At 43.4% G+C, this 22,596-nt stretch overlaps 2 protein-coding genes across 6 annotated transcripts in view; one reads left to right on the top strand and one right to left on the bottom strand.

Annotated features, from left to right (window-relative positions):
• The window catches only part of TMEM39A (transmembrane protein 39A), a 31,016-nt gene extending 9,368 nt beyond the window's left edge, over nt 1–21,648 (bottom strand). Inside the window, exons 1-3 of one of the 3 annotated variants that reach the window (XM_088158983.1) lie at nt 21,432–21,648; nt 13,153–13,211; nt 68–261 (exon numbers count right to left, since the gene is read on the bottom strand). In XM_088158983.1, coding sequence (XP_088015109.1) covers nt 68–180 — 113 coding nt within the window. In that variant the 5' untranslated portion in view covers nt 181–261; nt 13,153–13,211; nt 21,432–21,648. Of the gene's footprint in view, nt 1–67; nt 262–10,414; nt 10,727–13,152; nt 13,212–21,431 lie in introns of those variants that run through there. The other 2 variants (XM_014890271.2, XM_014890270.2) reach the window with 2 other exon arrangements.
• B4GALT4 (beta-1,4-galactosyltransferase 4) overlaps nt 21,578–22,596 on the top strand; it is a 28,082-nt gene continuing 27,063 nt past the window's right edge. For 2 of the 3 annotated variants that reach the window (XM_088158986.1, XM_088158984.1), the window contains exon 1: nt 21,746–21,925. The gene's annotated coding sequence lies outside the window, so the exon portion shown is untranslated. Of the gene's footprint in view, nt 22,243–22,596 lie in introns of all 3 variants that reach the window. The other variant, XM_088158985.1, reaches the window with a different exon arrangement.

Raw genomic sequence — 22,596 nt, 5'->3', positions numbered from 1 at the left:
TCAAGGCTCCTTGTTTTCAGTTCCTTCCCAGCCACAAATGTCTCAACAACCCTGCCGTTGTGCTCACCTGTTTCTCAAACCAGTACCGTTTCCAAAGCTCCCGCCAACCAGAGTTTGGAGAGAAGGCAAAGCTGAACGGCTTAGCTGCTGCCGGCTGGGTCCCCTCCTTCCACCGGGCATGACCAGGAACCAGTCCACTTCCAGTGCCTCCAGCAGGCTGTGCCCCAACACCTAGACAACGATCCAAAAGCCTTCCCAAATCTGCAAAGGAGGCAGAACCATCACTTATGCTTTAAACTGCTGGTCACACTCACCCAGTTCACACTCTAGCCAAGCAAATTCATGCAGAAGGAAGTCACTCTCATATACTCAAAGCCTTGTGGGACAGCCAGCACCACTCTAAAACACTATGCCACTTCAATGGCAGCAAGTCAGTGTCTGCTTGCCCACCCAGAATGAACACCACTGACACTGTGTCTCTACAAAGGGGCTGCTTACATTAGCCATCAACGACTGACAGCACTTATTGCTGGCTGGAAAGCACCACTGAGCATCTCCAGAACTGGAGATGACACAGACGTGTGCTTTATTGCAAAAGCAAGCCTGGTTGAGCTACTAGAGATTCATAGCTCTTTTTAGGCATCCAGCACATTACTTTCCAGGCTCTGATGCTGGTAGGTAATTCGGACATCCTCTGGCAGAGCTCTGAACAGACATACTGGTGTCCTTGAAGGAAACTGCATAGTTCATCCTTTCTGTGCTAAGAATGCCCAAATGACACCAAGGTAATACATCCATTTAAAAGTGGGCTTAGTTAGCAGAGAAGCACAGCAAAACACACGTGTATGCATGTACTTCAAATGCACATATGGGCAATCACATAACCCAGCCCTGAAAAGAAAAATAATTCAGAAGTAAACTTGTACATACTTATTTATACATTTATTTTTAATGACACACTTAATTCTATCGATTCCTTAAAATGAACTAGTAAGAGAGGCTGGGCAACTCAGAACATCAGAAACAATGTGTAGTTTCTGGCACAGATTTTATCACTTCCCAGACAATTTTTCTTCTGTTTCACTGGTCTCCCACATGACACTGCAAGGATTTTGGCACTCAGGAAAATTTCCAATGGAAACACATAGCAGACATAAGGGAGCAAAGGACTGAACTGGAGTGCACGTGTGCTGTACAGGAACAAGACACCAAGTGAGCATCTCACCACATGGACTTTAGTGTGTCTGTGTGCCTGGAGTCTAAATCAGCTGCCCTTTTGGAAAGATATCATAGCCAGAACCAGCCCAGGGGCCAAAAATGCACATCCACCTTCTGGGAACCTCTAGATGTAGCTTTGAAATGTACAGATGGAACCTATGGTCTATTTATAATTCAGCCATCACCTCCTTTAAAAATCCGGAGAAATCACTGGCAGAAACGCCAGAAGCTCTCACTGAGTCACAGGACTGTCACCATGAACAGTGTGCAGGAGTACTTCTCTAAAAAATTCCCTCAAAGAATTACCCTGTGCATTAAAATTTCCCAACCTTCATCTCTACTCCAATAAACAACTGTCATGACTGAAACCAGGATACCAATTCTCAAACTTCCAACAAAAATCAAGATGTTTCAAAGGATGAATGGTTTCTGCATATCCACACGAAAGTCACTTGGAAAAATCAAACCAAACCAAACCCCAAAAAACCATACCAAAAAACAGAGATCCAGGAGAGAGGGAAAAAAAAAAGTAGATGTGAAAATGCATGAAAGGCAAGCAAACATTGGATAATTTTGGTTTTGAGGTATATTAATGTGTTTTGGCAGACTTTAAAACTCTCACATCTCCAGTAACAACACAACAGAGATTGAAGCTTTCCTTACGTTTTTAGTCAAGCAAGACTTTAAAGCTTTCAGATAAATTTTCCTAGGATGTTCTCGAGTTTTATTTGCATTTCAGGAATGAAATATAAACAAGAAAATTCTCCTGCAGGTGCAAGATGAGCAGGGGCCACAACAAACAATGCAGAATTTACTTAGAGCATTCAGACACTTTTGATAAGCAGCTAAAGTGAAGGAAAAAAATGAGGAAAACCCCCCAAAAAAGAACAAACTTGAAAGCCATTTTAAGCCAAATTTAGCTACCACAGGTAGCTGAAACAATTGGTCTGATTTGACCTGCAGGATATTTATGATAATGGATGCAACATATTGGTGGTCTAATTAGTGCTATTAACTGCAGAAGGTATTTTATATTACATTCAATAATTCATGTAAATTATTTAACAGGTCTCATTAGTATCACCCCATTAGTATGCCTCATATGCTCACCAATACAGACACTTAGACACGAAGTAATTGCAATTCCAGCCCCTGGCTTTGCAAACCAATGAAATGCAGGTTTCTACCAGAAAAAAACAACTGCCCATGGAAAGAAGCCACCCTTAACGTCAGTGCACATATTTTAAATGCACTTGAATAAGCCTTTTCACAGTGATTCATTAACATATAGACTGGGCAATTCCTCAAGCCAAGCTTTAAATAACTTTACTGGAGTTAGATTAAGTTAGACAAGCTTTTGTTGGAGCAAAATCTGCCTAAGAACCATCCCTTTTTTGTTTGCCTTTATTTTGTAAAACTAGCCACACAAAACTGAAGCTCCACAGATAAACCTAAACAAAGCAGATCAGATTGACTCTAAATCTGCTTTTTTTGGCCTTGAACCAATTAACAGCCCTCCTTTTTGAGGAGAAAGACATGGAGAAAGCCTTTTTATAGCTTTCCATTAATAAACAAAGGCATTATTCTACTTTGAAAAATATGTGAACAAGAAAAAAAGGTGTCCATAAACCCCTTACTCCAACAGACAATATTCCTAGTCCTATTAAGTGTTAATGAAGAGTCTGCCCTGCTCCCTTCTCTGTTTGCATTCCCCACCCCATCAGTGATCTTATTTTATAGAGTCATGCAGAAAAAGTGAGTAATGAAAGATAAAAGCTTTTCCTGACAAGACTCCTCAGTCCATTAAAGTGATTGCACACTGTTCTTTCCAGTTCACCTACAATTTCCCTCAAAAAGTAAGTCACATGCTTGTAGACCCTTCATCCTCAAATCCTCAGAACCAATACTACCTAGCCTCCAAGATCTCCTGTCTGGAGCAGATGTGGGCATCATAAAAACACATAGGCAGGATCTGGAAAGCAGCTAGAGAACAGCAAAAAGTGGTTCTGCCCATGCAAAGGGAACAGATGTGAGTATGGACAGCTCTTGGGTCCTAGGGCAGACCATGCTTCAGGACAGAGACAAAACCTTCCATTGCAACTCAGTTACAAGAAAATCCAGAAACAGAAGGCATCAGATGCTCTGATTTCCAGTTCTTGCTTTTAGGACTACAGAAAGCACTTGGTCAATTTTTTTTTTTTCCTGTTGCACGATACCCCTCCTGCCCATCAGCTCCCCAGCTATCCTGATGAGGCAGGATCAAGGCAGGCAAGAAACACAGCCATGTGCAAGACTTTACTGATAACAAGCTAGGCAGACGAATTATTCATCAATTCAGAGGTGAAGCAGTATGCACCTCAGTCCTGCTCCCCAAAGACCATCACTCAGAATCATGTTCATGCATCAGCAGCTGCCCAAACAGCTCTTTCAAGAGGCAAACCAGGAGAGAGTCAGTGACTCATCAGAATGGAAAGTGTGCCTGGTTCCCCATCTCTTTGCTGGAAACGCTACAAAGCTCAGTCAGTTATTTTGATGGCGTTAACATTTTTTAGTTGGAGAAAACTCCGAGCCTCTCCAGTCCTGTCAGGAAGCTCACTGCACTGAGACATGAGAACTCTCAGAGTCTGGAAAACATTCAAGTGGCTCTCCCTGGCTCCACAAGTCCTACAACCAGTTACTCACAAGAGCAGAAAGGGAAACGTGACCATCCTCACTTGGTGCAATGTGGGTCAAGAAGGTCTCTCACTGCAACTCATCATCTCAATTAAAGCCACCTTCTTTCCTGCTGAGGAAGCATGTGACAGCTGGGGGTGAAATAACACATGGCCTCTGTGGTGAGGGACTCTGCCTCATCCACAGCAACACAGACACTCCCAGCGAGACTTTCCATTCAGGGTGTCTGTGCTTTATGGAGACACACCTGCTACATGTGCAGAGCTCCCTTGCACGGAAGTGCTGCCAGCCACCCTCACGACATGGCTGCAGAGCACTGACACAAAGCACAATTCACTTCTGAAACTGAAAATGCTCTCTTGCTTGCTAATGTCCTCAATTCAACCCACTTCAGCTGGTCAGCCTAACCCTAAACTTGCAGTTGTCCAGCAATCCTAATATCCTTGCAAATTATCACACAAATTTTCGTTTGAATTTTAAGAGTCCTAGTTAATATAGGTTATTTTTACTTCCTTTTAGTGTGAACCTCTTATTTACTTATTTAAATTAAAAAACAACCAAAACCCCATTTTGTCTGCTGGAAAAACAGTCACAAAGCTAGTTATCAATTCACCCAACATAACACCAAAAAGAAGAAAAACACCACCAGAGAGCCAAGCAATGGCTGCACCTAAGCCTTGGTAACAAGGCCACCTTGTCAGCACCCCCACATCTGCCACACCAGAAGCCAAAAAGATGCAAAACTTCTGTGAAAGTCCCAGCTGGTTTGGGAATAAAATAAGCATTTGGTTGTTGCGAGGGAGGAAACAATCGACAGGTTATCAGATGGAAAGCCAAATATTTGGCTTGCACAGAGCTGCCCCAGTGCTAAGTCAACACAACCTTTCAACTCCGGCTGGATCCAAAGGCACACATCTGCCACCTGGCCCATAGCTGGGAGGCAAAACCAGGTTAGGAGGGAGGTCTCGAAGTCAGCACATTTTCCAAGCCCTTATGCCATACAGAGCAACGGATTAAGATGGGGATTTGGCACAGAGAGACAGAAATCCCCTGAAGAGCAGCCCAAACACCATCAAGCAGGAGAATTGGGTAGGGAATCAACACTGTCAGGTGGTACATCAGCAAGACTAATTTTTGTTCAGTGACTAATAACCTCCTCTGTAAAAACAAAACCAACCCATCAAGATCACATCAGTGTAATCTTTTCTGATACATCACAACTCTGGCTGAAGAGGCTCCATCTATCCGTCCTCTACACAGATGCCAAAACCAAAGGGTGGAAGTAGCAAGATTAAGACAAGAATTAACAAATGGCATATATACTGTATGACTTACTTCAAGTGTTTTCAGCAAGGAAGACTAGAGCTAAGCAGAAAGGTAAGTGGGAAAAATAAAAGTTTTAGCTAAAGACAAGGGGAAGGCAGCACCTGCCATTTGTAGCTGCCACAGTACTTCAAATACCCACATACAAAAACGGGAACAGGAAAGAAAAGTTTTTCAGGAAAAGTCTATCAAAGTTAAAGTGCAGTAAGCTCAGTCAGCTCATTTTGCTGACATACTTAAGGATAGGCCATAGATTTAAGTTCTTAATACTCTAGATAAACAAAATTATCCAAGATACTGAAAAAGCCATTTTTTAAAACAGAGAAATCCTATACATTCCCTACAAATCCCCTCAAAGACCTTACTTTAGGGGGTGAAAGGAAGAAATTTCCAGACATATGCAGACAATAGTGTCCTCTTCAGAATACAGGCGAGTTCAGGTTTTTGTGAATTGGAAGAAAGTTGAGACAAACACTAAACACTCTAGACAAACCTCTGGCAAGTACAAGAACAAAGCTATAGTTTCTGGTGTAATAAAATAGTATTACCTTATATTACCATATAATTACCTTGTGCAACTAACTGCTGCAGCAGGTCAAAGCAAACAGATTAGGAAGACTTTAATGAATGACTGCAATAATTTTATGAATGAAGACAAGAGAATTTATATCCCAAAAGGAAGTGAAAAAAATATAAAACAAAGCCATAATGCAAGACCCTCAAGGCTCAGCAGCTCCAAGTAGCCAATAACACTCCTCACCCAGCCAACAAGTATTACACAGTTAGCAAGACATTAACGTTTTCTTTGGCTTCTTCTGATTTATACAGCAACACTCACAGCCAAATACTGGATCTGGGAATAAAGAAAACATTGGCTTGTTCTCATGTGAGAACAAGACAGAATTGCAAAGTTGAGCCTTTCCATCAGTAGAGGGAAATGCAGGCCTGACCAGCTGGGTCACAGTCTATTTTGGTCCTAGAGCTCCCATGCTTCTGAACTGTGTGGGGAAAGGGATAGCAAGCCCAGTCTCATCCAGAGTGAGAAGCACGAACTACAGAGCTGGAGGGAATTACTGAGCCAGACAGTTCTCTAAATATGTAATAATACAGAAGTTTTAACTCCAACTCCATATTACTGATAGAAACTGAAGTTCTGAATAGAAGGGGACACTGGCTAGGAAGTGAATCACAAGGCAGTGTTTCAGCAGACAAAACACAAGCAAAGCTATCAAAGCTGGCCGTTAATACAATTTATCAACATGCATTCACTCCTAAGTATATCTTGCACCAGAGCTCTTCAGTAAACATTATGTACAGCCACAGCTCTGCTAAAACACAGCTACAGATCACTTTCCATTACACCATGCCACATGCAGTAACTGAGAAAGGCAGGGAATTTTAGGTATGGCCATGAAAAATTTTTTTTCCAAGATATCAAGGCAAATGCATAACAAAACAAATCACTACTGAGGGGGTAAAAGAAGTAAAAAATAGAAAATGCTTATGTTTTAAGAGCCCATCTTAAAATTTTCCATCAAGCAAGCCACCAAAATATGCATTATCCTCCCAACCTTTAAGACAAAACCGTAGTCTAATGGCCTGAGCACAGGCCAGGATATCTCTTGCTTTTTAATCTTTCCTCTTCAACTGACTTCCAGGGAACTTGTTTTACCAATACAGACCTGTTTCCTTATCCAAAACAGGATAAACTGTTCAGCAAGTACTTCTTTTCCCAAGGATCTCTGTATGTAGTAGTTGATTTTTTTTACTGTATTATTTTAGCACTTTAGAGAAGCTTTCTTTAAAACAAATAGAAGCAGCTTTCCTGATGGTTTTGTTACTCTGTCAATCCCTATTTTTAATTTAATGGAGATCAGCCATGATTACAAATCATTGGGAGTCACTAGGATTTTTCTATTTTGTTCTCAAATAGCTAAAAATAAGGTAGGCATTTGCCATCTGTAGCAATGGGCTTGAAGGCATGAAGAAGAACACAAGTTAAAAACCAGTTCCTTGAGCCTTACATCAAGTCATCACACTGGGATTCACAGCAGAAAGTATCAGTGAGACAATGCTTTGCACATCCCTGACACTTCAGAAAAGCAACAATATTGCAGGGAATTTTAAACAAATTGTAATTTGTATAAATCATAAATTTGCATTGAAATATAAACTGCATATGAGAATGCATTGATTCTCCTCTATTTGCCTGTTAAACAACAGGTTCAGGTGATATAAATATTCCCCACAAAACAGTAAGTCTTCAATTCAATCTCCATGACTTTGGTAGGCAGGACTCAGAACTTCGTATAACTGTTTACAGAGCAACTAATCCATCAGACTGAGAAAATGCAATAGGATACATTAATCCCTTGTATAATTAATTATACTGAGACTAATCCAGCTGTCTGAATCTGCATCCATGCCCCCTTATATGTATTTCTGGGCTGCAGACGTCTAGTGACAATTTAGCTTTAAACCAACAATTCCAACGTTCCCCATACACATGGATGCCACTGCACCCTATCTCCTAGGACAGCTCTCCTGACCAGGTTGCATAATACCACCTTCTCACCAGAAGTCTTGCTTTCACTTGCAATGCCCAAAAAAGTCAATAAAAGGTTGGAAATAACTCACCAATGACAACAGCCCCCGAGGAATGGAACGAAATCTTTCAGGACAGTTTGTGAAAGCTAATGAGCTATTTTCCCAAGTCACATAGCTACTACAGATTTACCTCTGATTTTAAAAATCCACCTGCTAACAGCTACACCCACTTACCTAACTGTGGTAGGGTAGAAATAAATGGACTAAAGTTCCAATTTTAACTGCCAGAAGAAAACTTCTTCTAGGATTTCATGATTCTGAGGCACAGGGAAAGGACTGAGATCAAGGAGCAGGACAGTCTCAGAATCACTACTACCTTGTTGCTTTCCACCACATCCATCTTTAGGAATTGTAACTCTACTGGGAAGTACTGCGTGGCCCAACTGGTTTCTGAACTGAATGCTCACGGATACTGAAAGCCATCTTAACAAACATTTCTAGCACATTTGCTCTTGGATGTATTCTCAAACATCCAGATTTGGTGCCTACAGAAGTAAATAAAGTGTTAAGTTTTATGACAACCAGGTTTGAGTCAATCTGCATCACATATCCTTTCAGAGAAAGATTTGTGTTCAGTGCTACTCAGTTTCAAAACCAGCAAAAAGGTGTGGGACTTGCCCTTCAAACACTATATACATAAGTTAATCTTTTAATCTTAAAATTTCAGAACAAAGAGGAATGTCTGAAGAATGCACAGACAAAAAAAGTGATTAGGCCTGTTTGCTTAATCATAACACTACACCTATACTGGCAATGTTGCATCAGCACAAATGCTGCTAATACAGGCAGGCCAGTAAGATGAGAATCACCTTTTTTCCTTAGCCACCATAGAATTTACTGTGGTAAATGTCATTAGTGTCTCTGAAAGACAAATAATTCAACAAGGCGCTAATCTCTATAACGCAAAAAGTTTTTACAATAATTTATCATCTTACAAGCAGAATAGAAACATGGTCCGCAAGGTAGGAAGCAAAATGTTTTATCCTCATTTTACGATCAGAAAGACTAAATATAAAAGAAAGAAGTAAAAGGCCTGCATTTTTGAAATTATTAGTGATTCTGAATGCACTGGTTGAGGCAGCACAGACATCTTTATTAGTAGGAACGTGGACACTCAGAACTTCTGAAAGTCAGGTCTCTGCAAGTCTACAAAGAGCCAGAAATGAGCTGCACAGCAGGCACGCAGTTGTTCTATGGTCTTGAGATCAGGAGTATATGCTGAGCACAGGTCACTGTGTCAGTGATATCATCTGAACTTCTTTGTTGCTCCAAATAAATCAAACCTGGAAAACATTACCACTCGATATGCTGGGCTGTACAGCAAAACCTGAGGCAAAGAAGCTTAAGAACAGAAACACGGAGTAGCAACATCTTGTACCTGAAGAACTTCCAGTCAGATACGGGACAAGTAGCAGGTGGAGTTTGAGCCCAAACCCCAAAGCCAAAAGCTTTTGTTGAGCCCAAAAGAAGGGTCAACATTGCCTGGCTACACACCAGTGAACCCAGGTTTAACCAGCAGAGTATCATCCAAGCACCTTGGCTGAAGGAGCTTGCACCCCAAGAGGTGCCGCTGGAAGGAGAAATGAGTGTCAGAAACAGTCCAACAGCAGGAGTGCCAGGAGGTGAGCCATGGAGCAGACTGTGAGTTAAAAAGGGCTGATGTCCTCTGCCTTCAGCATTCTGTGAAACTGGAGCTGAGCCGTTCCAGTCCCATCCCTGTACTACTGTATCCCTCTCCCAGAAAATCACTTCTGGTTACAATGAGTTAAAAGACAGAAGGGATGGTTACAGAAGGGATACCTGGTCTCCAAAAATTTCGTAACTCACCCGTTTGTAACAAAGACATCTAATTTCTTCACTTACAGTCATAACAGACGACAGGGACATGAGGGGCCCCTTACTCACAATGGAAAGAATGCATGAGAGCAATCAGAGATTGCAAACAAAGCTGCCTCTGTTTCTGCAGTACGTTCACATGTTAAAATGATGCTGGAGTAGCGAAGGAGCTGCCTCACATAACAGGGAAAGTCATGTGTCCAAATGCTACCCTATATAAGGGAGAACGGTAGATACACCAGGTTTCCTCTGCGGTACAAAAAAGAACAGTAACAGAAATACCTACCCACATCCATTCTGGAAGCGGTACCTTATGGCGGGTTGGATTTGCCTGGACTTACAAGATTGCCTCAGCTCTTCATCTTCCACAGGACAGAGCCCTTACATGACTGGTTACGTAGGGACAGAGTTTTAAAAGCCCAAAGCACACATTCCCGTGATCTCAGCCCAACTTCCTCGCGTTTAATCCTCAACTCTCCTACCACAGAGCACCCGGCTCCCAGCAGCGTGGGCGGACCTCCTGCTTTAACCCAAACACAGCAGGAAATGTCTCAAAGGAGAAGCCCGAGATCAAATGCCGTAACTTAAGAGCAGGACGGAACAAACCCGACAGAAACCTCCTCACCAGTCACTTTCTACACAGACCCACACCAAGTTTCGGCGGAGAGCTCCGGCGGTCGCAGCCCGCCGCCCGACTGGGTAGCCGTGGCTTTCCCGGCGCGGCGCTGCCTGCGGGAGTGGCGGGGCCGATACTCACACATCCAAGCGCGGGCGGTGGCGCGGCTCGGACATCAGCCGGCAGCGGGGTCCTCTCCAGCGGCAGCAGACCCCGCAACCCGGGCCGGCCGGGGGGAACGAGGCTGCGGCGGTGGGAGCCCCGCGGAGCGTCCTTCCTCCTGCCGGGCAGACCCACCTCGCCGCTGCCCCGCGACGGGGCAGGAGCAGGGGAAGGGAAAGGAGGAGAAGAGGAAGCAGGCGGGCGGGTCCGGCCCCGGCGCCCCAGCTCGGCCCTGCACAGCGCCGGCTGCCCGGGAGACGTGGCAGTGAGGGCTGATGCTCTCATCACACGGCGACAGCGGCGGCGGCCCTCGACGGCCGCGGCCGGCCCAGGGAGGGCAGGAGCCGCGGGGCGGGGCGGTGGACGCGCCGCGCCGCCATCTTGGTGGTGGCAGCCGGTGCCCCGGAACCACTCAGCCGCCGGCCTAGCTTCGCTGCTGGGGCTCCTCAGGCAGGTGTTCCTTGTTTTCTCCGGCATCACGGGTTGAAATAGATACAGAAAGCTCCACACCAAATCACACAATCAGTCAGGTTGGAAAAGAACTCTGAGATCGTGGAGACCAATGTATGACTGATCACCGCCTTGTCAACCAGACCATGGCACTGTGTGCCACGTCTGGTCTTTTCCTTAAAGACTTCCAGGCACCGTGACTCCACCACCTCCCTGGACAGCCCATTTCAATGTCTAATCATCCTTTTAGTCAAAGAAATTCCTCCTAAAGTCGAATCCAAACCTCTTCTGGCACAGCTTGACTGTGTCCTCTTGGCCTGTCGCTTGTTGCCTGGGAGAAGAGACAGAGAGAGTAATATAAGGTCCCCCCCGAGCTTTCTTTTCTCCAGGCTTTTTCTCCTCAGCTGCTCCTCACAGAACTTGTGCTCCAGACCCTTCACCAGCTCCATTGCCCTTCTCTAGACTTGCTCCAGCATCTCAAAGCCTTTCTTGTGGTGAAGGGCCCAGAACTGGACACAGCACTCGAGGTGTAGCCATGTTTTGCATCATGCGATGCCATTTAAAACAAAATAATAAAATCATAATTAACTGCTTCATTACAGCTAGCACATCTATTTATCAATGGCTGAACATCAACAGCTGAAAAGCCCTGCTGCCATTGCCACCCTCAGCTGAGGTGGAGAAGGCCCATGTTCCCATTTGAAACCAGCATAGTATCCAGCCCTTATTCTACATCATGCCATCTCCCACACTTCCAAATATCCCATCATCCCTCCTGTCCTTTTGTGTATACACACAGATATCATTCCCTAAGTCCGTCTCTATAAAATGTCAGTTTAATTAGTTTTGTCTATGACCTTGATCTTCATTTGAGATTGAAGCCTTTCAGGGCAGAGAGATAGTGTGTGTTGTTGGACTGTTGCGTGGTGAAGCCAGTTCTGATTACACATTGCACTTGTTCATATTTATCAAAGTTCACTATTAATGTAGTAATCAGAAGGGAGTTGGGTTCAGATCCCCAAATCCAGAGTTGGTGGAGATACGTGCTGCAAAGTGCCCAATGCACTGATGAGCGTATCACCACCATATAAGTGATAACACAGTCTTATATAGCAACTACATCAAACAGTTTAATGAATTGTAACTTCCACCCATAATCAAATCCTCTTGAGGCACACACCAGACATCCCCATCCTTCTACATTCACCCAAGTCTCTGAACAAAAGCAACACCATGGATTGCTTTTGCCTTTTCTTGAGGTAGGAACAACCCAGACTTTTTTCCCCAGCATATTTTTATGCACACTGCTGGAAATGTAGCCCATTCTCCAGTATGTAAAAGTTTTAATTGAGCAATACCAGCCTGACCAACAGATTCTCTAGTGCTGACTAACTAGGTGGCTTTTGTTAAATGCTTGAGGATTCCACCACCCATTGCTCCCAGTGCAGTCTTTAATAGTTCATTGCACTGCTGGAGTTTTCCTGGAGGCTGGTGTGCAATAGGGTGTGTTATATCCACTCAATACATGTTTTTGTCCCAGTTATCTACAAGGTTGTTTTGGAAAACAGTCCCATTGTGTGACTCAGCTGTTTCTGACCTACCAGGTCTCCACAAGACTTGTTTTTCAAGGCCCAGGCTAGTTTTCTGAGTGTTGGTATGGGGCCTAGAATATGTTTCCAGCCCTCCAGTAAGCCTATGATGGATTTGTGGGAGTGTGATACATTCATTCTGCCAGGCCTCCTTTTATTTATACTTCAGCCACTGTCGTTCATACTAGAGAGTCTTTAACCATTTGGCTTGCTTAATCTCAGCATGCTTCCCATTCATGGATAACCTGTGTGACAATGTCCATGGTCAAATCTACCTCTCAATTGCAATTCTGTTTATAGCTGCATCACTTTCTTGATGGCCCGAGGTGATGGGCCCACTGAGCTATAAATAATTCACCTTTATGTTGCCAATCCAGATCCACCTGACCCACCTATTGGTTGTTTTGGTGTTCTGCAGTGGCACATGAGCATTTATGTGTTGCTCCTTCCCAACCAGGTTCTCCACCCAGGCAGCAATATCCTGCCACAATGCAGCAGCCCAGGTGGGTTTACCTCTGCACTGCCAGTGACTCTGCTTCCATCACTGCAACCACCTCCACAGGGCAATTGCCACCATCCTTGAGTCGGTAGAGAGGTAAAGTATTGGCCATTTTTCCCATTTAACAATGTCTAAAGCCAGCTGGATGGCTTTCACCTCTGCAAACTGACTGGGCTCACCTTCTCCTTCAGCAGTTTCTGCAGCTTGTCATAGGAGACTCCATACAGCTGCCTTCCACCTGCAACACATTAGGACCCATCAATAAACAGAGCATATTCCTTCTCACTTTCTGATAATTTGTTATACAGTGCAGCTTCTTCAACTGTCACCTCCTCCTCTGACCATATTCTGAAATCTCTACCTTCTGGCCAGTTCATGATCACTTTCAAGATTCCTGGATGCCTGTGTTCTCCTATTCAACCTCGTTGTTTGATCAGTGGTATCTTACTTATTCCATGTAGCATCAGTTGTCTGAAGTGCAGAGGAGACATTCCCTTTGAACATCCAGTCCAGCAGAGCTAACTGGGATGCCAGGAACAGCTCTGCTTCAGTACCAATCACTTCTGAAGTAGCTGAAATCCCTTCATATCTCTTTCTCAGCTGGAATGTAGAAAGCCTTAGATTCTCTGTATCCCTGACTCCAAAAGCCATGGGGTTGACCTCAAGTCTCCCATAGTGATTTTGGCCAGAGGTTCCACACCAGGTCAGTCTCCCCAGCTGCAGAATAGAGCACATTTCTAACATCTTGTCCTTCCCAGACTGGCCCAAGGGCTATTGCATGAACTAACTCGTCTTTAATTTGTTCAAAGACTTGTTGCTGCTCTGGGTCCCATTTGGTATCACTCTTCCGCTGGGTCACTTCATAGAGAGGACTGTAATTTGGAATTTGAAATTTTCCAAAAATCCACAACATCTAAGAAATCTTGTGTTGCTTTCTTGCTAGATGCTGGACATGTGGCTGTTGTTTTGCTGATCACATCTACTGATGTCCAACTTGCCTGGGTGACATATAACATTTTCCTTGAAGAGATACTTTTCCTCCATGTTTGACAGGAGTCAACTGCAAAGACTAAGGACTTGTATCCCTTTGCCAATAAGCTTGTTGATGCCCCTTTCCCTAGAGAGTGACCCCACATGCTTGGTTTCCCTACCTTCTAATTCCAAGCTGCTAGTCCCATTATCCCAGCATTTTAGCAGCCTGGTGATAATGTGTTCACCTGGACAATAGATTAAATCTTTTCCCATAACCCATAACTCACTGAGTGATAGGGATTAAGTGGTGGTTACCTTTTGTTCTGCTTCTTCCTCTTTTTCTTATGATGGCCCTGCTTTGTCACCCTTTACTGAACGACTGGACTATATGGTGACTGAAATTGGCATGGGTTGGGTCTCTGGTTCAGCTGCAGTCCCTGTCACCAGGGATGGAGTAGCTGCAGTGTCTAACGCTTTGCCACCTGATTCAGACCATCTCATCCCCTTGGAGTACTGAAGAATGTTGAATAGGGATCAGTAGGCATGGGCCAAGCCCCAGCACATCTCAGTGACTTGTGCCTGTCTGGAATTGACAGAGTAACCTCATACTTTTCCTAAATATTTATTCTGCACTTGTTCAGGGAGGAGGTTCCAAAACACTGGAGGTGCTCACTGTCCTAGGTACTTGCCACATGCTATCCCACTCATCCTGCTATTTGTAACTACCCAAACTCAGGGAATTCTCTTGGTCTGAAACAGTAGTTGAAACATAAACAAGACCTAGAACACATTCAACATTCCTGGAAATAGGACCGTGCTGGTTTCAACATCCCAAAGGCATTCACTATTTTCACAATCCTCAAACACTACTGTAATTAGCCTGGCAGGAAAGGGGAAGGTGTGGAAGGATGTCTCCTCCAGAGATTGTCTCTCGGAGGAGGAAAGACAAAAGGTGTGATTATTGATAGTTCCCAACAGATGGCTCTCGAAGAACAGAGGTGAGCAATGCTGAGTACACACACCAGTTTAGTCCTGCAAACAGTAAATCTATCATATCACAAGTCAGCATTACAAAGTACAGTAAAATGATAACCTTCACCCAGACCTCAAAGGCAATACAGCCAAGACAGGGAAAACATGCTGAAAGTAAAATGCTGCATAATGCAGCCCCAAGAACAAGTGCAATGACTCTGAGAGCAAATAAATCAATGTTGTTACTAGTGATTGTTAAACCAATGCAGCAAATGCTTATAACAAAATTGTTCTAACATGCTCCGGTTGGATCTATCCTTATCTCAACCCTCAGTGCTTCATGTTGGGTGCCAAAAAAGATATCAACACCAACTGGCAACTAAATACCACCCAGACTCACTACCCCACCCACCTGGCAAAGAGAGGGGGGAGGAGAACCGGAAAAAGGTCAATCTGTGGGTTGAGATAAGAACAATTTAATAATTGACATAAAGTAAAATATTAATACAACTAGTAATAATTGTAATGAAAGTAGATATAATAGAAAGAGAGAGAGAAATAAAAGTCAATATAAGTGAACAAGCCAACAGTCATGCACAATACAGCTGCTCACCACCCACTGACTGATACCCAGCCTATCCCCTAGAAGCCAGCAGTAACTCCTGGCCAACTCCTTCCAGTTTGCACACTGAGCATGACATTCTATGGTATGGAATACCCCTCTGGCCAGCTTGGGACAGCTGTCCTGGCCATGCTCCCTCCCAGTTTCTTGTGCACCTGCTCCCTGGCAGAACATGGGAAGCTGAAAAATTCTTCACTTAGGGTAAGCAGTACTTGGCAACAATGGCAACATCATTGTATAACCAACATTATTCTCATACTAAATTCAAAACACAGCACTGTACCAGCTACTAGGAAGAAAATGAACTCTATACCAGCCAAAACCAAGACAGTTGTTCTGATTTACTTTTAGAACAAATGTCTGGATGGGGCTCTGGTAGTGTCTTATTGGTTTATCAAGTGCGATTTGGCTTGTTTCTGGCAGAGAATACTTCTTCATTCCCTGCCAGCAGATCATGGTCTGTGCCTCATGCATTCACTTTCCTTCCTTCTGCCTCAGGAGCATACTCACATAATTTCCATGTCTACACACAGGATCACAGCTGCTGCTCAGTGAAAAGACTGATCGTGTCTGCCTCACTGGCCTCACACATCAGCTTTGCTGATCCTTCCCCTTTAGCCACAGAAATGACCAGTGACAGCCCACAGCAGACTGTGACTGTAGTTCTGTGTCTGAACCTCTGTAATACACACCTTATACTAAGAAATCTGCCAAAGTTTCCCGTTGCTCCAGATCAGCTGCAAAAAAAAAAAAAAAAAAATACCCAAACAAAACAGTGAAATATTTAAGAAGTTCTTATCCTCAGTCCAGATGTCTCTAAGGCCTGAGATGCCTGCTCCAAGAGAAACCTGCTCTTTGTGTGAAAGATGCCCAGGAGATCTTAGCTGATGGAACTGTGCAAGAAACCACAGTAAGGTAGGAGACAGATCTGTGCTAATTCAGCAGGGGTGAAATTCCTTCTCAGTCACAAATCTGAACAGCAGTTCAAGTCTGGATACATGCAGATGAACCTTACAGCTGCTGTGCATTTTTACTCAAATAAGTAACTTTGTGCTATTTATAAAAGTTCGGCTAATGACTTGAGCACAGCTTTGGTTGGATGCTTGAAAGATCTACACACCCTCTTCCCTAGCATATTATGTATGTACTAATTCTTATGCCTACAGAATTCAATAAAATGGTATGGAGACTTAGGTCTCCTCTTTTTCTTTCTCATTTTCACATAGAAATGTTAATGTGGCCAGAGCAATAATAGAGTGACAATTTATACCCACTTATCCTTGATAATGATATTTCACAAATAACTTGCATTTGTCTGCCAGGGTCCTTGTGTGCATGACATGTTGTATTTTTATCACTGAATTAATCAGTTGCATGAATGTTTGGGTCCTTGCTTTCTTCATGTTTGCAAGGAAACTGTAATCTAGATTGAGCAAAGGAAACTGGTACTGAGGAACAAGAATCAGGTCAGGTAGAATGGGAAAGTTGAGACCCTTCTTGCTAGGTTTTGTGAAATCCCCCTTAGTTATCAGTCTGCTAACTTATCCTTGCTTGGGACTTTATCATAAATCATTGGATTACATATGTGAGAAAACCATCAAAGTACAGAGGCCCAGGCTCAAAAAGACCCTTCTTTAATTAAATGTGTAACTACTGCAGGGTCCTAAATAAAACACTCCTACTGAGTCAAGGAACACCAGTTTGCCCCCACCAAGCACTAAGAGTATAAAACTTCTAATACTCTAAGCATATTTGATTTTCCTATCTTTCCTCCCAACTCTCATTTCCTTTCTCTTATTTAGGTTAATGCCCTTTTCACCTACTTCTCCCTTCTGCTATGCTTCATGTCTGTATTCTGCTGTCCTCAAGAAAATACAGACCCCTTTTGCCACTCTCTCTCCCTCCTGTTTCAAATCCTTTTCCCATCTTACTGGCTTCTCAGTATTTCATTTTATCAAACACCCCCTCTATCCTTTCACTCCAGGGCTATTGTTCCACAAACTCTGGGACATAAAACAGGTGTGGTCCTAAACAGGAACAGTCCTTTAAATTTACCTTGGGATACAGCTGTTGCTTATCTCAAAGCCTTACCTTGATAAAGCAAAGACATAACTTCAGTTTCACTTACACATATTCAGAAGAGGTTGGGTACAATTAACAATGTAATTGTAGTGACATGAAATTCAGCATGAACTAATTGCTGCAATATCTAACAATTCCTGGCATGACTTTTGAAGAGCTCTCTGCACCATATCTGCATGCAAAAAAGGGTCTCCATTGTTACTCACTTTTCGAGGACGCATGGCACCAGCTTTCATCCAAACAATTTATCAGGTAAAAATCTTTGTGTTTAAACTATGAGACTGAAGAAAAGAGATGAAAAGAAAAGCTGCTTTCAAAACGTGTCTTGGTTTGAAAGACAGGTTTCTGCTAAGAAAAGCAGGAGCCTCTCTTTGAAATGGAGAATGTAAACCCCCTCCCTCCAAATTATTATAATTTTGAAATTAAGGGGCTCTCAGGCAAAGATATGGGAATAGGAATAACAGTTCTTAGTAGGAAAATTAAAATAGATATACAGCATTACAAAGAACAAACCCAAAACACTGACAGAGTCAGAACACAATCTGACACCCCGTCAGTCAGGCTGCTGGTAGCAGTCCCATTAAATGGTGACTGCAGTCCTCCTGGAGTGACAGATATAGTTCAGTTGAAGCAGTGGTCCTGTAGAAGGGTGTAGTTTTCCTCTGAAAGTCCAGTGATGATGTAGAAAGGCCCCGTTTCCTTCTGGAATTCAGTGGAAAAAATGTTGCTTTGGTGTTCCAAATCTCAGCTTTTATCTAGGAAATGCTTGGCTCCTCCCCCTGGCTGAAGTATCTCACAATGGGATGATGTAATTTTATCAGTCATGCAGTGGAACTCAACAGCCCATTAACAGCCGATATCTTCCTAGAGGAAGGATAGGTTGTGGCAAAGATAAAGAGCACTGCCCCACCTGGTTTTTAACAGATGGTGATAGAATATATACTTTTGATTATATCCTGTATTGCAACCTAAGACAAAATGCTGCAGAGAAGATTGCCCAATGTGGACTTTGTATCTGTGTCCAAGAAAACAGGGCTTCTAAGCATCTTCTAAAAGTATGTGTTATAAACAAATTTATTTCAAGTCATTGATGTCTATGTGAGTAGGAAACTTACCTGCAGGGCTTCAAAATCTACTGCAGCTCAACAAATAGCAGCATTAACACAATCAGACCCCAGTGACCCATGATCCAACTCTGTTTGCTCAGAAATTCTGCCATTTCTATGACGCAGTATTGAGATAAACTAGTAGCATTAACAACCTGCTGAGAAGGATTTGATTTCTTAGGGAAACCTTTTATGTTGTGCTAGGCAAGTTGATGAGGTATCAGGTTTGCCATTAATATCATTGCTGCTTCTGGACTGGAAAAATACTTCTTTTCATCACCTCAATGTAATAACATTATTCAGTATGCCATGTACTGTACTTCTCCAAACTGGAGATGTACCATTGCACTGAAATACGTACTGCTAAATTTACAGATAATTATTTATTGGATGGCATTATTTCCACAACTAATAATCATTGCTCCTTTTCAAAATTAAAAAAAATATCATTTTACACCTTGAAATCCTTGAGTCATTGGGACATTTGACATAAACCTATCTTATACAACATTTGCCATGTGGTGTGGAGCTCAACAATGGTTGATATTCTGCGTAGGTTAAGTTCAGTCTTTGTCATATTCTACAAATAAGATTAAAATCAGCAGCTAAAGAGCATACTTAGGACAACCTGAATGTGGACACACACATTAGAGAGCTAGAGAATTACAGCTTGGAAATTCTTTTTCAGGCCTGAATTTCTCCTGACTCTCGGACCCATTCTCAGGTTGATAAGCTGACTATAGCTTCAGTTAGGGAGGAAGACTCCCAAGGTGATAATATGGTGAAAATCAAAGTGGAATTCATAATAAAGATTAACACCTGGTATCTTTCCCGTGGGATACATCCTGAGGTACTGTCCCATGGATGTTTTTCCCAATTGTCCAATGAACTACTGTCCTGTCCTAGCTGCACGTAACACACTTTAAATACGGGCTGTCCATACAATAAAGTTGGCCTTTTTTCCCTAAAGAGGTCCATGTGTGTTGCTGTCCTTTCTCTTTTTAGCGCAGTGACCACACCTGAATATTTGGGGTAGGGGAAAATGTAAAGTTTACTTAATAAAAGAACAAAGACAGATCACTGAGAAGACCCCAGACCAGGGCCTTTCTCAAGACTGTTCCCATGAGACCCACAAGGTTTTATTTTTTGGGACAAGCAGAACATTTAGTCCAGAAAAAAGAAACCTAGCTAAACAAAGTTAGACAAATGTGAAATTTGCAATGTAAGAATGTTTGTGGAGGAAAACACACAGAGAGACTTCTATGGAAATGCAGTGTTTCATGGACCATAAACAGAGTTAATTGCTGTTCTCAGAATGTTTCCCACATTCCTTGTGATCACTGCCAAAGCTCAAGGTTCCCATACATCCTTTAGACCCCTGCAGCACAGTATTCCTGATGATTGCAAGTCCACACAACGCTTTCAGATCCTCTGCATAACACAGTTTGTTTCTAGAATCTTCACACACACCTTTGGCCATTTCATCTCTCCCCTATCCTGCGAGACCACTACCACAGTAATTTCAGGCCTCCTTGTTTGTTTCCTTCTCTTTGTTGGTCTGTAGGACTAGTGATTTGCTGCATGCACTGGGATTTAAGATATATGCTGGTTAAATCTGTGGTATGAGGGCGGACAGACAAGCTGATAATGCCAATGCACTCTTGATGGGCCAGATAATGACTAATACTGTGGGTCACTCTCTCAGCAGAGTGTCTTCTGTATCTAGTTCCGAGTTACACAGCACTAACAGAAACACAGTATATTTGAGACCAATGCACTCTGGCAGATTTGTTTACAACCAGGAAGTAGCATTTGGATCTGACAATTACATAACATTATTAAACTGGACTAAAACTATCAACTGGTGTGACTGATGCCACTAGAAAAGGGGTCACTCATACACCTATTACTGGACAAACCTTTAAATGTCGAATTATTAACATTCTTTACTATTTACAAACAGAAGGAATGTAATACTATCCTTCATTCTCCCTCAGATCTATTTTTTGACAATCTTACTGTTTTGCCTTTGATTTCCTACACTTTTAAACAGAAACTTTCTCCTCTCTGGTTCTTTCAACAGAAGTAATTTCCACAAAAGAAAATGAATTTTGGCCTTTTCTTGAAGGACTTTTGTAGTGCTTCATAGCAGATTCCCCGTGGGTGCAGCTGTATGAGGTCTGGGTGGTATATTCCAGCTCCTGACAGGTACATATGCAGGCCCACTTTAGAGCAGGGTAACACCATGGTCATCCCACGGCTCCTATTTTGCTTTCCTTGCTTTAGTCAGTGAAATTGCCTTGTTATTTGATCACCTAGTTGGAAATAACCGGTATTTTTGGTAGATAGGGGCAGTTAGGTTGGAAAGATTTGCATGATTAAACAATCGATGCCAAGTTACAGCAACATGAACTTTGGTTAATCCATACGGATCTAATATGTATTGCAAGTAAAATCACCTTTGAGGCTTTTTTCAAATATTAACTTCCTAGTAATAGACAAACACTTTCAGCCGTCTGCATGCAGGCACACAAACTTGAAGGGGTTTTGGGTCTTTTTGCACTTTTAGAGTTCGACACCAAAATCCCAGTTGTGATTTCACTTAAGGAAGGAGAATACCATTCTCGTTCCTGAGCAATTATATTTTGGAAGCAGGCATTTTAAGTTCTTATCTCTAAGAACTCCTGCAGAGTTCTCCACTTACCTTTCACTGTAAAGAATTGCTAAATATCACAGAGCCGCAAAATCACAGAATGGTTCGGGTCGGAAAGGACCTTAAAGATTCCCTGGCTCCACCCCTTGCCATAGGCAGGGACATCTTCCAATAGATATGTTTTGAGAGGAAGTGGCATTCAGCTGTTGCCAGAGCCCTGCCTGCTGCTCGGGAAGCCCAAGGCAAACAAATAGCTGATCCGTGCTGGCCCCTATACTCCCGCTATTCCCGGGATGACCCGGCAGCGACCGTAGCGGGAGGGACGCTTGAGGGGAGTGCGGAGAGGGGCGGTGCTGCGCCAGGGCGCCTGCGCGAGCGTGGTGGGCGGTGGGTCGGGGGCTGCGGCGTGAGTGAGGTCGTGATCGTGTCGCTGTGGCACCGGGAGCGTGTTCTTGTCCCTGCGGCCGCGGGAGCCGCAGTGGGAACCACGCCGGGAGCGTGTCCGTGCCCCTGCGGCCCTAAGGGTAGTGGGAGGCGCGGGTCCCGTAAGTACGAACTCTGTCTGCAGAGCGGGGGAGCGCGGTGAGGAGCTGCCGGTCCTGAGGGCGAGTGGTGAAATTGCGGGGGCGAGTGTGGAAATGAGCGCTGGGGGTAACGATTGCCCGGCCGGTGTTTCGGTTTGGGATCGTTAGCGAAAGGGCGAAGGAGATTTGATTTGATTGCACCTCCTCGGACTTGGAGCGTCTGGTCTGTGGCCGAATCTGGGTCGTCTTGTGCAGCTCAGGACTTGCAGGGAGCCCCTGTGCGTCCGGGGAACCCCTTATGGACATGACAGGCAGGACTTGAGGCTCTGATCGTGCAAGTAAGTCTGCCGGGGCATAATGTTCATCGTAGTATAGCTTTACTGAAGTAATTGGCAATAGTTATATATTTTAAAATTGCATACTCGGTGGAAGTACTTAACTATACTCGGGCTCGGGGTTTGTAAGTCAGGAGGACGTCTGCAAGGCACTGTTTTTTGCGTTTTAAGTACGGCTTTGGATGGTTTTGAGTTAAAGTAAATGGAAACGTGGTAACCGGAACACAGGCCAGTGATGCTTTCCTCTAAACATTTTCTCACTGACAGGACATAAATTATTTCATTTGCTGCTCCAAATGGTAATTTGGAAGAGCCAGAATAGTGATCAGTAGGTTTGAAAGGAGACTTGGACAGATT

The sequence above is a fragment of the Sturnus vulgaris genome, chromosome 2, assembly GCF_052056855.1.
Source record: "Sturnus vulgaris isolate bStuVul1 chromosome 2, bStuVul1.hap1, whole genome shotgun sequence".
NCBI classification, from domain to species: Eukaryota; Metazoa; Chordata; class Aves; order Passeriformes; family Sturnidae; genus Sturnus; species Sturnus vulgaris.
Note: the sequence above shows the minus strand (reverse complement) of the source record. Positions and strands in the feature narration are given on the sequence as shown.